The sequence below is a fragment of the Vespa mandarinia genome, chromosome 19 (genome assembly GCF_050613455.1).
Source record: "Vespa mandarinia isolate Hongniang chromosome 19, ASM5061345v1, whole genome shotgun sequence".
Classification (NCBI taxonomy): Eukaryota; Metazoa; Arthropoda; class Insecta; order Hymenoptera; family Vespidae; genus Vespa; species Vespa mandarinia.
The window spans coordinates 210,557-227,939 of NC_140828.1; the positions used below are offsets into that span (position 1 = coordinate 210,557).

Genomic DNA, 17,383 nt, shown 5'->3' on the forward strand with positions numbered 1-17,383 from the left:
ATTAATACATACTTAAGAAAATTATTAGCTTCGTAAATATTATTTATTATGTTATATATATTTATTATATATACGTATAGTATATAGTTCGGCATAGTATGGCGAACGATAAAAATATTAATCTCTTTCAATGTACGAGTAAGAATTAATGCATATACAATTAGAATATCTTTGTTGCATTTTATGCGAGCACGTTTCATACAATATATGCATTTAATTAATTCCTCAGTTTATTCAGATTTTGAGATTGATTCATATTCATTATATGCATGTTATTATTCGTTTTCAGATTATTATTATTATTATTATTATTATTTATAGTTGTAAATCTTTTTTTTTTTCTTCATTTTTTTTTAATCGTATCTATACGTTTATATTTACCTTCTATCCGCAAAAAGAAATATTTATTTCTTTCCTCGTTATTAGCATTCGATAATTTCGGCTGTCTGTAAGTTATCGATCGCGTGGGACTCCGTTGATCTAATAGAGGAAACAAGATGCAGTACTTTTGAGAGGCAGCCAATCGTACTTAACCGTAGCTAAACATGCATTTCTTTTAACGAGTTCGCATTAGAAATATTAACGCGTTGTCCTTTTTTCTTTTTCCTTCGTCCGAATGGACGAAGCTGGATCGTTTACTAATTTAAAAGCGCCGTAACTGTCGCCTCGTATAAAGTCGCGCGAGAGTCTCGTTGCCGTGCCGGCCCGCAAACGATTGCGAAAAGTTTTACGATTGCATAATAAATTTAAAGCGACCGATTTAAATTGGTCGCAGTTTTAGCACTCGGTAATTGAAGTTCTCATCGTCGTAAAATATTCGTTTCTTTCTATATATAAAGAATGTAAAAAGATAAATATACATGTGTACACACACACACATATATGTAGAGACACGCACACAAATATATTGATTTTTGCATAGTTTAATAAAATTCATTTTAAAGATAGATTACAAACGATAAGCGAGATAATAATAAATTTACGGTTTATATAATTTGTCGTGCATGATACACATCAGATTTTATAAAATCATTAATATGTATTAATCATTTTCTTAAAAAAAATTCGTTTTAAAGAACAATAAGAAAGGATATGCGAGATAAAAATAAATTTTACGGATTATTCAATATACGTCATATATGACACACAAGATTTTATAAAATTATTAATAGATATTGATCGTGTTCTTGTTTTCTAGAATAAAATTCACTTTAAAGATCATAAAAACGATAAACGGGACAAAAATAATTTTATGTATTACACAATTTATTACATTTGAGAATTTTAGAAAGTTATTAATAAATATCGATTGCTTTCTTATTTCCTTAAATATAATTCAGTTAAAATTCATTTTAAGGATCATTTATAAAGGACAAGTGAGATAAAAATAATTTTACGTGTTAGACACTTTATCACACATGACATATGAGATTTTATAAAATTATTAATTGTTGTCAGTGTTATTTTCCCTGTTTCCTTTAATAAAATTCTTTTGAAAGATCAATGAGAAAGGATAAGCGAGATAAAAATAAATATTAATTGAATCGAATAATTAATCACATTTGACGCACTCGGGTTATAATTGTTTTATAAAATTAATTAATATTCTTTTTTCTTTTTTTTCTTTTTATTTATCTAGTTTTTTTTTTGTCGTTCTCGTTTCAAACTCTCGGGGTAACATTTAATCGTCGCCTGGTTGCTCCAATTATTGTCTTATATATCCCAGTTGTAAATGTGCTAGAAAATCTATCTTGGCTCGAGGCGAACGATTCGAAAGCTGGATTACGCGATCAATCCTCCCGATATCTCGGAAAAGTATCACCCTAGGGAATCAAGAACGAGTTATCTCCGATGAAACGACGTTCGAACGACGAGTTGGAACGACTTTGTCGTTTTTTGCTCGTCTTGCTTTCGCGAAAGAAGCATACCTATTCATTTTACTTTTTCTTATCTCTTCGTTCTCTCTCTTTCTCTTTCTCTCTCTAATTTCATTCTGCTTTTTCGTTTAGTTTCGTTCCGACGTACGGCCTATAGCGTAGCATCATTTCTCCACGTAAATTTATATGACCACATTGAAAATCACGAGGCAAGTTAGACCCAAAGTATAATCATATTCGATATATTTTCTTTTTATTATTTTCCATTATCGATGACGACGACCAGCCGAGAATATTAACGATCTTGAGACAAAAGATTCATCGACGTATTCTTGCCGAATGTTCAAAGTACTGCAAAGAGGTTTGTCTGAAAACCGAACGAAATGTGTATATATATATATATAACAAAAGAAAAAGAATAAAAGAAAAGATTCAGAAAACCCGATAAAAGTCCCTTTTCTCTCTCTCTCTCTCTCTCTCTCTCTCTCTCTCTCTCTCTTTTATTTCCTTTCGTTTAAACTTTCTTAGACCGAGTGGACTTCCCTCCGTATATATAACTTGTGATCGATACTCGTGAACCGCGATGTTCGAGATATTAATTATTTAACGATCGACGAAGAAAAAATTTTGCTCTCGCAGATACAAAAGTACGAAAGCAAGATTTTGTACTTACTTACTTACTTATTTACTAACTAACGAACCTAACGAACGACGATATATAAGGTTATAAATCTCGGTCAAAGAGTAATAAATCATATATTTATTTATTTATTTTTACACTGATATTTGTTCGTTCGTTCGTTCGTTCGTTGGTTGTTATGCGAATAATATAACCCATTGGATAGTCTCTTTATTTCTTGCGTGAGAGACGAACAGCTGGAACTTTAAACGCGAGAATCTCTTCGCGAGAACCCAACGGGAGGTCGTTGTTCCAGGTAAAATCCAATACGATTGCGGAAATTATATTCTCTCTCTCCCCCCGCCTCTTTTTCCTTATATTTTGTTTTATTTCTGTATTTTTTTTTAAGTCGAATAATTTTTAATTTGTAATTTCTGATCCTTTTAATATTGATTCTGAATGATTTTGAATGAACATTTTGATGTCTTATAACATTATAGTATGTCTATTTCAAAAACAAAATCTGAGATTGCTTGACATAATGGACATAGTCTTTTTTAAATAAGAACCAGAATAGTACGAAGACAAATAAGTGTAATGATTCGAATATTCTTTTTAACGTGAAAAATGACTCGTTATAATAAATAATTTATTTATTGACTGATGAGTATGGTTGGAAACATTTAAATATCAAATTTCTCGAAATAACGTTTCGACGTATTCCTACAATATTTCTACAATAAACTGCCTCAATTAGAGAAAATGTAATAAACCTTAAGTATTCGGACGCCGTTTGATATTTCCCAAGGCATATTTTATCAAACTCCTACGAACACACCCATCTCTCTCTCTCTCTCTCTCTCTCTCTCTCTCTCTCTCTCTCTCTCTCTCTTTTCTCTTTAGTGGAGTGGAATAAGATGAAGAAGATCTTTGAATCTTCGCGCGTGGGCGAATCGTGCGGCACGCGCCGACACGCGCGCACGAGTATAAATTTCTACTTCTCTCTTTCTTCATCGTTCCTACCACGAAAGCCTTTTATTCCGTCCTCGCTCGACGGGTGGTACCATACGCTTATTTCTCTTTTCTCTTCCACACTTTATCCTCTCTCTCTCTCTCTCTCTAACTTCTCATCCAGTCTTCCCTCCCAAAGCTACACTTTGGAGCTCTATGTACGTCGAGAAATCGTCGTGCATTTAAACGACGCGAATCCCTTTGAACATGAAAGTAAATCGTAAATTATAAATGAGATCAAGTTCAATATGTACATACAAATCAAAGTCAATTTCAATAACCTAGTTTCATTCAATGGTTATTGATTACCATTGGAAAATGGTACTCATAATCTAGAATATTGGTGTAAAATTCTAGTATGTAGATTTTGGAAAACGTAATTAAACGAAAATTAATAGTTCCAGAAACATTCAAATCTTTCGCATGTAGTAGACGAATATTAAGTGTAAGTACGATATGGCAACGTTTAATCATATCATTGTATTGGTATTTTAACTTTTAACACGTCATGGTTGCGGTTGCGGGAAAACTGAAAGGTTAATTAAAAATAAAAAATAATCTGAAGCTATTGGTTGCGATGACAATCGTTTCATTATTCGATCGAAACTATGTATTCACAAAATATTCGAATCTATTCGGCCAGAGTTCGACGAATGTGGATAGATGATCAAGTAACGCTTTTAAAAATATTTAGAGAGAGTTGGAACCTATTTCGTCCGTGTTTTCGAATTTTCCATTTTTGAAGTACCTGCGATACTATTCGAAGCTATTAAGTTAGATTAAAATCCTACTTGTAATATACTCGATCCCATCCCTGTTTATAATGCTACTTTGTAAATGTCAGCGACATTTATCGATCGATTCGAGTATTGTCGAATCGTTTGTCGTTTACCGTATTGACCACCATGACGTGATACCTCTCACGACGTGATAAATATTCATCAGGCCCGATTAAATATTCCGTCGTTCGAGAGGAACTTGAACGGCTTCGAGGAGCCGATATCCCTTTTTTTCAGCATCCTTCCTAACAATTTTCAATCCCGTATGGCTTCTTTTTATTTTGGATTTCTCATCTAACCGGAAGTTCACTTTCGACGCAAAAGTATCTTTTCCTCAACGATGATCTGATGATTTTTGTCAGGAGTGCGTGTGATTCCGTGCAAGCGTGCTTAAGAAAAAATAATAAAATCTCTTAAACTTAAAGATATTGTAATATAAAAAGTCAATACGCACTCGTTCCTCGATTTACTAGACGTTTTATATTTATTTACGCGTTCTTCTTCCTTTTTTTTTCTTTTCTTTTTTTTTTTTTTTTTTTTTTTTTTTTTTTGTCTTTTTCCATGCAATTGCAATTTTACGTGATTCTTTGTTGAAACAAATACTGTAGAAATTGAAAACGATATAAACAATTGCGTCGTAACTTATTTATTAATGACTTTGTGCCAATTGAGAAGGAGTAGAGGGTCGATTATTTTAGATTCCAATTCGTACAGCAAACAAGTTTATTGCATCGATTTTTCTGCTTTTTTATTACCATTTTTATTTCTAAATGAGAGTTGGCAAAAATATGTGAAATAAATCATTCTATGACTTATATCGCTCTTTTTCTGTAGTATTTTGTTCGTATTGATGGACTCTTTGTATAGGATTTTCTTCCGCGTAAAACGAAAAGAAAAAAACCACGTGGAAGAGATAAATCGCGTTAAATCTAGGGTCGGGTGTAACGCGCACACACACATGGTAGAAAAAAAGCGACCATACTGGAACATTTCTACTTAAATTTTTCAAAAATTAACACTTCCTAAAACTACGCATACATTCATCGCAGTTACGTATACATACACCAGGTCAAACATATCCTATTCTTAAAGTAAGCATAGATTTATCTTAAATAACTCGTCTACTATTTCGTAGGATTTGAAATATAATATCTATAATACTTTTTTATATTTTTTTTGTGTTCTTTCTGATTTACGTTGGTAACATTAGCCGAAACTGTTGGCACGAGTTCGAAACATTTTGTATATTTCGTCGAAATAGAACGAATACTCAAAGGCACCCTTGCTCCTTCTACCTTCGGACACAAGAGGGAACATAATGAGGGTTCGAAAGCTCTACTCAAAGCTAAGAGGACGAGAGGGAAAGAGAGAGAGACAATATGTTGCTCCCTATAGGTACCTCAACTTCTGTTCGGCTTTTTCATCTCGTTCTTTCCACTTTTCTTTCTCTCTTTTGCCAATCTTTTTTTACGCATACACACACTCAGTAACGCATACACTCACTCGATCACACACATGCACAAAAACATACGTACAGGGTGTTCCGTTTATCTCGAAAAATTGGGATATTTCGTGAGATATTGAACTTGTTACGTGCCACAAAAAAATTTCCTTTACTTCTTTAAAAATTAAAACAAAATTTTTTTTCTCTCCTGTTTGCCACGAAAGGTCGTATCACATAATGATGTCAACTTTTTTTTTTTTCTTTGAAGAGGGTCGAGCGGCGTCTGAAAAAATTTCAAAGACTAATTAATATTTTTAAACGGACACTGCATACATATATTTTTTTTTTCATATTCAAATTTTAAATATGATTTCAGTTTCACATTCAAAATTTGTCCATACGTAATCATTTATTTTTATAAAATGTTATAAGTTACATAATGAATTTGTAATTTCCTGAAAGATTGTAATTATCATATCTTCGATTGTTGCCTACTATAATATAAAGTTTTGATCTCTAAACTTCAACTTTGAAATTTTTCTCTTCACCGGATCTGAAAAAAATAAAAACCAAAGAAAACAAACCAAAATCAGCATCAGACGGTACACCATTTCGTATCGAATGAATCTATGAAAGAAATATTTTTGTCTCCTTTTCTTTCCTTTTTTTTTTTTTTTTTTTTTTTTTAATAGATTCACTCCCTCAAGAGATATTTCAATTTTTCAAGATAAACGTTACACCCTGTATATACGCATATCTGTAGAACGCATATCTAGTTGAAGCTGTTGTTTCCCGATATACGTATGCATGCATGAACTCGTATATACCGAAAGGGGTTGAACATCGATCGTCATAACTTGCAGTACCCGATACTCAACGTCAAGTTCCTTCATTTCTCTCTCTCTCTCTCTCTCTCTCTTTTATTTCGAAACGTTCGACCTGAGACAATACGTACTGAATACCAAGCAGAAATTTAATTAGCAAACTCTTTCTACGACGGCAGATGCGCATTAGGGTTCGAACATCGTCTCGAGTGTTCTCGTATGCATACATTTTTTCTTTCTTTCTTTCTTTCCCTTTTCCCTCCTCTTTAACCCTCTTCCACCCCTCCGTTTTCCTTTAGAAAAATTTTCTCTTCGTTCTCCTTTCGCAAATAATACCCCTGATAGCTTCGATTCGATCCTCCCTGTTAACGATCGATGTGGGCTTTACTCCTTCCATCCTTCCCGACCGATCTACCGATTATCCCTCTTTTCGATTGCTTCTTTTTAACGCGAAAAGTTTTTAACGAGCACGTGCCTTCGATTATTCTGCAAGTCGCTCGCGTATAATATCACCCTCGATAGTACCACGTTTCTCTTAAAATCCATTTTTTGTGTTCTTTCTTTTTTCTTTGCAAGATCGTTGCTCGCGATGATCGCGACTTTACGGTTGATTCGTTTGGAAAAAAAGAAAAAAGAAAAGGTGAAAGAAACGAAAAACAAACGGGAAAGGTGAGAAAATTGCAAGAGGTAATCGTTAACAGTGTGTTCTCTTTATTTTTTCTTTTTCATTTGTTTTTGTTTTTTCTTCTCCCTTTTCTCCCTTCTGTTCCGCAAAAAAAAATATATACATATATAAATAATCGAAGAAGAAGAAGAAGAAGAAAAAACGGAAGAAGAAGAAAATAAAGGAAGGGCACAAGCAATATCTTTCAGGTAGCCAAGGGCCTGGCTGGCAGACTAGAAACTACTTTGCGGTTCTTAAGCAGAAGCCAGGAGCTCGTCTTTCTCTTCGGGACCAGTTTCTCTTGGTGCTTCACCTCGGTCTTCTTGTTTTTGCTTACCCATAGGCTCGCGATCCTGTCCCTTCTCTTCCTTCTCTCTCTCTCTCTCTCTCTCTCTCTCTCCCCGTCCTTTCATGTCCTCCACCTTCTCCCTCGTCTCCCTTCTTGCCCAGCCTCTTCCATTTATTCTTATTCTTGGAAGAATTCAGTGGTTCTCAACCAGACCGGTATAATTAATTTGAAATATTTAATATATCCGAGTATTACAAAGCTTCGCGTAAGTCTTACGACAAAGAGGACTATTTTTAAAAACTCGTGTATTATTTATTGTTGCTTTCTTTCTTTTTTCTTTTCTCTCTGTATTTTTTGTTTTCTCTGAAGGGACGATACAATTTCTTCAGTAAACAGAGAGAGCTGCTCGTTTTTGTTTTCTTTTTTTTTCTTTCTTTGTACTTTTTTCACGATCGAAGAAATACCTTCCTTCTCAGTTTTGACGCGAATGAAACATAAAAAAAAGGGGGAACGATGAATTCAGCATCCCAAAAGCTGCAATAAAACGTTCTGCACCGGCACTTATACTCGGCCGGGACACGATATATATTAACGAGTTTTTTATTTAATTACCATCCTGTCGTGCGGTCATTACGTTCGATAATAACTTTATCGAGACTGTCCCTTTTCTTCTCTCTCTCTCTCTCTCCCTCTCTCTCTCTCCCTCTCTCTCTCTCTCTCTTCGTCTCCCTTTTACAATTTTTACGCTTTCCGCCTATCAGTGTCTTTTTTTAACCTCGGATATTAATATAAAGATTTCATAGAAATATATATATATATATGAGAAAAATGATAAGAAAGGATCACAAAGAAAGTTCGTATATCATAAATACGATTTTACAAATGGAGAAACTCCATAGGCGTGCGTTCATTCGCACGGAAGAATTCGATTGGAGAAATCGTACGAGGAATCGATCTCCGGGAACGATCAATGAGACCGCGTTGTTTCACGTACATATGTGCTTCTTTTCATTCCTTTTCCTTCCTCCTGAACGACAGCATCTTCTTCTTCTTCCTCTTTTTCTGCTTTATCTTCTTTCTTCTTCTTCTTTTTTTCCTCCTAAAGAGAATTTCGAACGATCGACTTTCACGACCAAAATCAAACCTTTTTTCTTTTTTATCTGATCGAAGAACTCAAAACGAACATTGCCCCTCGCAGATCCTTTCCCTTCGAGCGAAAAATACCAAAGCTTATTTTCCGACACGAGAAACGGGATCCTTTTCCCATCTTATTCTTCTACGTTTTATCCTTGTAAAAATACTCCTTTTCTCCTCCTCCACCTTTCCCTTTGCCTCCGAAGGATGGAAGGAATACTTCAATGCGAATCGACCGTGCTTCGAAAAGAAACGTGCGCGTATTTAATTAAACCGAGCGTATAAATACCTTCGATGTCTTTTTGAGTCACGTCAAATTACAAATCAAGGAGACAGAAACACGAGGAAGAAAAGGAAAGAAGAAAAATAAAGAGATACAAAGAGAGAAAAAAATAGATAGATAGATAGATAGAAAAAGGGAGAGAGTAAGAGAGAGGAAGGGAGAGAGATAAAGAAAAGAAGACAACGAATCAAAGGAAAAAAGTACACAAACACAAAGCACAATGTTCCTTTTCATTCTCTAAGGGAAGTCAATGTCATCGTGGCGGTCAAGGAACGAAAAGGTCGACCGCACCTCTTTCAACTTCCCTCTCTTTCTTTTGGAAAAATAAGTAGTAGTAGTAGTAGTAGTAGTAGTAGTAGTAGTAGTAGTAGTAGTAGTAGAAGTAGTAGTAGTGGTGGTGGTAGTAGTAGTAGTAGTAGTAGTAGTAGTAGTAGTAGTTCCATTACCTGGCCATCAATCTCGTCGTCTTCTCAAGGCCCTTAGCCAAAGAAAGAAAGAAAGAGAGAAAGAGAGACAGAGAGAGAGAAAAAAGGCAGAGAGTGACGCTGGCAAACAGGATCAAGTCTTATTTCGAATTGAAAATATATTAAATAAAAAAGAAAGAGAGAGAGAGAGAGAGGGAGAAATAAGGGTAAGAAGGGACCACAAGAGACCTTCGAAGATCAGGTTATGCTAACTGGAGCTTCTACGTCCTACGCTCATCCATTTATATGTGGTAGTTGCGCTCTGTGCTCTTGTGTAGGGAGAAAAATGCGTGTGGAAGGATACGTACGCGCGTGTGTGTGTGTAAACGCGTGCATTTACGTGGAAGATCGAAAGGAGGAACTTTACTTCTACGGAATCGAGTCTTCTCTCTCGAAGAGAGGAAACCTCGCAAAGGATGAAAAAGGAACGAAAGAGGAAGAGAAACGACAACGACGACGACGACGACGAAGACGACGACGCGGATCGTCGTTACCTATCGTACGAAGAGTTTCCTATAAGGAATCGACGCTTTTACGATCTTTCACGTTCTTCAGGCGAATCGGTTTAAGATGTACCTCGTTTACCACTACAACGACTATATAAAGCCTTTCGAACATACGTTTCTAAATTTTTTATTTTCTTCTTTGCTCTTGGATATATTTTCTTTTTTCATTTTTTTTCTGACTTTTCTTTTTCCCTTTTTTTTTCCCAACATCTTTTTTCTCCTCCCTTTTTCCTTCTCTGTTTTTTGTTGCCTTTTTTTCTCTCTTTTCTCCTCGGACATCTTTTTTCTTTTCATTTTTTTCTCTCTCTTCTTCCTCTTTCTTCCTGTCGAGTAAAGAAATGTAACACGTTACGTATCTTTAGCGAGGAAATCGACTGGAAAGCCATTTCCTTAGAGAGATGTAAAATAATCGGGTCATTTAAAGATACGCTCGATAATCCGACGGGTAATCGAGCGACGAAATCGATCGGACAGTTATTAAAGATGATACAAACGATGCACATCTTGAAAGCATCTAAACGTTACATTGTATGTCTATATATGTATATATATATATGTATGTATATGTGTATGTACTCTGCAATTTTGCGTTCGCCACCTCGTCGGGACTAATTTTGAGAATTATCGAGCGCCCGTGAAACCCACCCACGTGTTCATGACGTTCGGTCCTGCAACGAATCGAAGAAGGGAGCTAAGAGAAAGAGAGAGAGAGAGAGAGAAAGAGAGAGAGAGACTCATGCGTGCATACACACGAAACGCAGCATTATGCAAGAACGAAGTGGAGCTCCGTTCGCGTCCTTATTTGTAGACTGCAATTTCGCAGGTACCTCTACCTAAGAAAGAAAAAAGAAGAGAGAGAGAGAGAGGATTATATCGAGAGAAGAAAATTGAGCCACCCACGTTGAACTTTCCATCCGAGTACGGTTGGTAGGTGCGCCATTTCGAGGGCGAGAACGTGATTGCCGAAAGATAATTATAATTAGGTTCTTTTCGAAAAAGCTAATTCGACGGAGAATATTTTTTAAGAGAAAGAGAGAGTGCTTACATACACAAGTAAATATACATACACATACATACGCACGCGTGGGTAACACACACGTGATACACGAAAGTCGTGTCAAATCCATATATGTATCTATACATAAATATATATGTATATAGCGTGCGTATGTGTGATATCTACAGATAGATGGAATAAAATTTTACCGCTGAGAAACTATCTTTTATCTGTTATATGAGATAAGAGCACATGAATGTTTGTTTTTTCTTCATTTCTTTTTTTTGGTCGACTCGACGGACATCGAAAAAAGGAATAAAAGAGAATAATGAAGAAGAAAATATATACATATGTATATACATATAAAAATAATAATAATAATAATAATAATAATAATAATAATAATAATAATAATAATAAAAAGGAGAAAAAACAGGAGATAGCTCGTTGTCGTAGAACTCTCTCCCAGTAAGCATGGACTCTTTACAACCGCGTACCTAATTGGCTGTCACTCTTTGGAGCTCTGAAAAGACATCGCTGTCGTCGTCGTCGTCCTCCTCGTTTTGAAAATTTTCGCGTCCTTTCTGCGAGACGCGATGCGGTACGTGAAAGCGTATACAGTGTCGAGAGAGAGAGAGAGAGAGAGAGAGAGAGAGAGAGAGAGAGAGAGAGAAAGAGCGCCTCTTTCTCGTGCCAGTTGCTGTCGTCAGTGGAACGTGTCAGTACATAGATGCACGTATTTTATATACAAACACATACACAGATATATATTTATATATAGAATACTTTATTAAATATTCTCTCTCTCTCTCTCTTTCTTTTTTTCTGCTTCTCTGACGACGTGCTCGAGAACAGGACGTTTCGTCGTCGAATCCGATATTAATTCGAGACACGAATTTCAAGCAACATCACGATCGATCCGGTACGTGTACATACTTAGCTACATACGTCGAAAGAAAAAGAAAGAGAGAGGGGGGAAGAGGAGTTCTGGAACGTAACTGAAATGCAGCTCTTCTTATCGAAGGCAACCCTCAGAAAGGCTCACCAGTGCTCCTGCTATTCGTTCTCCCACATGGTTATATATCGGAACGAGTTTAACGTCATGAAAAGTCACGGAGAGCACGCCGCAGAATTGAGATAGACGAAGAAATAACGATAGAAGGAACTAACCGAGTAGGACAAGTAGACACGAACGAGAGAGAGAGAGAGAGGAAAGAAGAACGACCGGCTCCTTTAGCAGAGAGCTAAACTAGTTCGCTTAGGATAGAAAAACTGTTCCGGGAAGGAGATGGCGATTCCATAAGTATGCGTGCGTTTCACTCTATGCGTGTACCTATCTACGATAATACTAGGGATAAATAGAAGAAGAAAAGGACGAAGAGAATGATAGTACATACATACGATACATACGATACATACGATACATACACAGATACGTACTTACATACGTAGATACGAGTAGGACATAGATGGCACGAAAGAAAACGTGGTGCAAAGGAGGAGGAAGAAGAAGAAGAAGAAGAAGAAAGAAGACAAAAAGAGTTAAGAAAAAAGCTCGTATATAACTCTTCCCTTTGTAATCGTTTAAAGCGATCCCAACGTTACAGCCCTCTCTCTCTTTCTCTCAATCTCTCTCTCTCTCTCTCTCTCTCTCTCTCTCTCTCTCTCTCTTCCTCGGGCAAGCTCGCACGATCCTTCTTTCGACTTTTTCTTATTTACGATACTCCTTTTCCTTTTTCTTACTCTTTCGCAGCACTGCTCGTCCTGCGAGACGAGTATCGAAGGGTCGCTTTACGAGCCGGTCTTCCGACTCGACTCAACTCGGTTTTACGCCTCGATCGTTTCGTTCCCCTTGTTCGATCACTTTTCTGATCTCTAAGAATGTTTTCGCGAAAATTTTCTTTTCTTTTTAAGACGTTCTTTTCTTAGAAAACTAGTGTTTTCCTTGAATTTCAAACGAACGTCACCCCTTAGAAAAATAATTAAACGTAAGATTGCTCTTTCGAGTAGGAAAGTTTATCAAAATGAAATTACAGAAAAAGAGAAAGTTAAAAATTACAAGAAATGTTTAAATTCATTAAATGTAATTTTTTGTAAATTAATTTAATGAATGCATTGTAACGTAAAACTTAATAGCTTATTTACATATATATCTTATGTAATAATTTTACGTTGTATTTAATAACTTGAAATATAAAACATATTATTAAATTCAGGATTGACAATTCAAGTTTAACATTTTAATAATAATCATTTTAATTAAATCATTATTTAGTAACAATTTAGCAAAAAATATTTCTATATACGATACATTTAAAGGTTTATCTTTACATTCGTGCAATGAGATATCGTCAATAATGTTATTGACAAATTGATTTGCCGATTTTTTCAGTTATTGTTGACCCATCGTAAAATTATACATCGTCATTTATCTTACAACGTAGACCCAACCACTTACGAAGATGTTATTCTTCGTGTTAGTCAGTTTTTTAATGGCAAAGCTCTATTACGTGCTTCTTTAAAGAACAACGACCGTAACCAGTCAGATAGAATCAATTCGATAATTCTAACACATCTTAGCAAATTTTCACACCTTCTTCTTCCTCTATACAAACTCTATAAAAATCAATACTACAGACATATATCTCTGAAGCAAGGCATTCTCTCTCTCTCTCTCTCTCGATCGGTCTTTCTCTCATTTTCTCTCAACTTAAATATCATCAAAGATAATTTGAGATATGTATGTACTAACTTGTTCGTGTCTCAATTTTCTGCATTACAGATCTTGTGGACGGGAGTATGTTTCGCGAAGAAGGTGTGACGACATACTCGCAGCTGCTTTTCGACGTTGCTAGACAGCAGGTCGTCGTTGGTGCACGGTAAACTTATCTTTTTCTCTTTCTCTTTCGCTCTTCATATATACATAAACATACACACACATATATATATATGCGTATATACGTAGTTACATACGTAGGTATATATACATGTCTTATTTTGACACGTTTACTCCCACGATCGGTCGAATACGACGTGCCTCTTTAATTTCCTCGCGATAACAAGTTCGCGATGGGATAAAAGCAACAAATTCTCTAGACGTGGGATACTAGAGAGCGGAAGTACCGAATAAACGAGCATAGGCTTGTAAACGATCACGACATCGACGGTTTATTGGCGGCAAGCCAGAGTTGCTACCCGATGCAATTTCGTTTTCCCCGAGCGTATCGGGAATAGATTCGATCTCTCCTTAGAAGAAATAGAGAGAGAGGGAGAGAGAGAGAGAGAGAGAAGGAAAGAGTATTCAGTAAAACTGCACTCGCACGATGCATACCAAGACTTATTTATTGTTAGACTTAAACGTTTTCGAGTGAAAACGGAAGGAAAGGAAAGTCTAAACTATATATATCTTTTGAATCCAAGAAGAAAATTCTTTGCTTTTTTTCCGAAATTGAGTTTAACCGTCCGTGAAAGAACGATCAGATTACACGCGAATGAGCGTATTCTTTTTCTTTTTTCTATTTTCTTTCTAAAAGTATTAATTATGACATTACGGAACAGAAGAATCCATTGAGAATTATTTACCAATTACGTAAAATTTTTTTTTCCGTCACGATGTCAATCGATTTGATTAAGATTTTTGGAAAATTCTAAGAATAATTGTTTTCGACGTAATAGACTTTTTCGACGTAAAATGAGAAATTCGATTTTGTCCAAGTTCCAAATCTTACCTTTATTTTTTTTTGTTTTTGTTTATATATATATTTTCTTTTCATTTTTCTTAATCAAACGATTTAACACATACATAGTTCAGCGACAATATTTATAATCCGATCCATTCGTTCATTCTATTAATATTCTTACGCAATGCGGTATAACAAAAAAAAATAATGATAAATAAATAAACCCGTAAGATATTTATACGCACGTAAAAAGTTTATACAAGATATTTATATTTATTATTATAATTAGATATGAGGGACTGCTCGACAAGAGCAAAGCAAAGAAAAGAAAAGAGAAATAAAGGAAAAGAAAATGCGGCGACACGAAGACTATAGGTGGGAGTAGACGCGCGAACAATTTTATCTCGTCTCCCTTGAGGTTTAAAGCGGTAGTTTGCAAAAGGTTGCCACCAGACAAAACACGACCCAATCGAAGAGAGCAACGCTCCGTTTTCTCCTTCGAGTACGTCGCGGCACGACTTTTAAATGCGTTCATTTACTTTGGCAGCCGGCCAAAAAGATGTTCACCGTCTATGGGTCTCTACATCTATAGAAGATCTCTGATCTCTACGTAAGAGATCAGCCATACTCAACCTGCTGCCCTGACAAACTTTTATACGCTGTACGAAACACCCCGTACTCACAGATTAACAGATACTTTTTCTTTTTTCTCTTTTTTTTTTTTTTTTTTTTTTTTTTTAATCCGATAATTCAATCTTTTAGATTATAAATGAATTGCTGCTCGTGTCATACGTCAATTTTAAAAGTTATCGTAATTTTTACATCTTAAATCTTGTATAGATTTTGAAGTTTCTTTTTTACATTATTATATTATGAGGTATAGCGTAAGAGAGACCGAGGCTAGTTGATAAATTGAAATTATCTGGACACTGTGTATATCTAGCTCGAACAGTACTAAACGTTTTATGTTTATGGTTTATCCATTTCCTACGCTGACAAATAAAAGCTGTTATTCAATCGTTTTCGTTCTTATTGAGAATAAGTAAATATCCGTATTTGAGTTTTCAATTCGTTTGGGTTACGCCATGTAAAATTTTATAACCATTCAAACGTCATGTAAAATTTTATATCCTTGATTATTAAGTATCGGACAGTATAGGATGAAGTAATTACATTTTATTACTTTGTTTATATGCTTCATATATTTTTTATGGAAATATGCTTTTTATGTGAGAGTAGGTTCATAATAGACAATTTTTTTTTCTCATGCATTTTGATATAGCTTATCGATTTGAAAAAATTACTTAGCATTGGTAGCAGTAAGAAAGATATAAAGAAAAAGAAAGATCGATTGCAAAAACTGACCAATAAAAAGTCGATTCGTTCTCAAAATTTTGATAAGCCAAAGAATGAACTCGATGCGTATCTCATTTGAAATTGTTTCACGTAAAATTTCATTGAAATATTTTAATTATACATCCAAATCTTCAAAGTATGTTCATTAAATTTCCTATAGAAAGAAAAAGTTGTGCAAAGCGACCTTCATATATTTCTTCGCGATATCGATCAATTGAAATTTCTTCAAGAAGAATCTATTTCTTTTTGCACGTCGTCTGATAAACTAATCCTTTGGGCTTTTCTAACTAAAAAGGAAAAAAAGAAAGAAGAAAAAGTCTTACAAGAAAGTTATATTGTCGCTACAAAGTTATATGCACGCGTTCAATTTTACTCTTTAGCGTATGTACATGATGTAATAAAAAAAAATAATGAGTAGTATTGTGGCAATCTATAGGATTGATCTATTGAATCCATTGGACAAATAATTGCACGATTAAAGATTACAATAGAATTATTTAAAAGTCTGGGGATTAGTCTTAATGCACATTACAAATACACTTGTAGATATTGCGGATCGACGGATATACCTAAGTATATACTCTAGAGAGATCGTTCAGAAAAAGAATATATACCCTACGTGTACACGTAGAGTATACGTAGGGTATATATCGTTCGGAGAAGAAGAAAAAAGACAAAAAATGTTGTTTACCCACGCGAAAATTTTACAAACCGAAACGAAATAGAGAAGTGTCTCGCGCGTGTCTTAGCGGATTCGAGATCGCGAGCGAGTCAACGATCGATCGATCGATCGATCGATCCTTTGCTCATTCGTTCGTTTCGATCGATACGCGACGAAAAAAAGAAAAAACAAGAGGGTTGTAGATACGCGCAAACGTTCGTGCGCATTCGTGCGCGGTTTCTATTAATAGAACGTTAAGTTATTAGCCGTCCCTGCCCACGCCTATACTTCGAAACGTACGCGCACGCTTTTTATAACGAGTCTGAAGCGTGCAAAGTGTATCGACTTCGGTTCGGTTAGGTAGCTTACGTAGGTAGGTTGGTAGAAATAGATATATAAGTAGTGGTACCAAACGAGAATCGAGTTTTGATCACGGTTAAGAACAACCTTCTCGAGATCAAAGATAAAAATTTACATGGCGATCGTCCTCTCCTCTCTTTCATGACGACTTTATTTTAAGAACTCATATAAAAGAAAAACAGAGAGAGAGAGAGAGAGAGAGAGAGAGATATGTATACACGTATGTATGTTTGTATGTATTTATCTACCTACCTACCTACCTACTCTTATCTCGATCGGGTAATTATTCGCTTCCTCGTCCGATCTAAGGATCTAACGGTCGATTTCGATCGCTAATGTAGATCTTGCAGTATCATCGTGCGTCAGTTATTCGCCATATGTATTTATCATTTATACGCCATCTTATAAAGATATTATTGAAATATGGCTATGGCG

The 17,383-nt window shown here is 35.4% G+C and overlaps 1 protein-coding gene across 3 annotated transcripts in view; it reads left to right on the plus strand.

Moving 5' to 3' along the window:
- Positions 1–17,383, plus strand: part of Sema5c (Semaphorin 5c) — a 54,805-nt gene that overhangs the window by 18,286 nt on the left and 19,136 nt on the right. For all 3 annotated transcript variants that reach the window (XM_035884827.2, XM_035884825.2, XM_035884826.2), the window contains exon 3: positions 13,674–13,770. In XM_035884827.2, the coding sequence (XP_035740720.1) occupies positions 13,674–13,770 (97 nt within the window). The remainder of the gene's footprint in view (positions 1–13,673; positions 13,771–17,383) is intronic.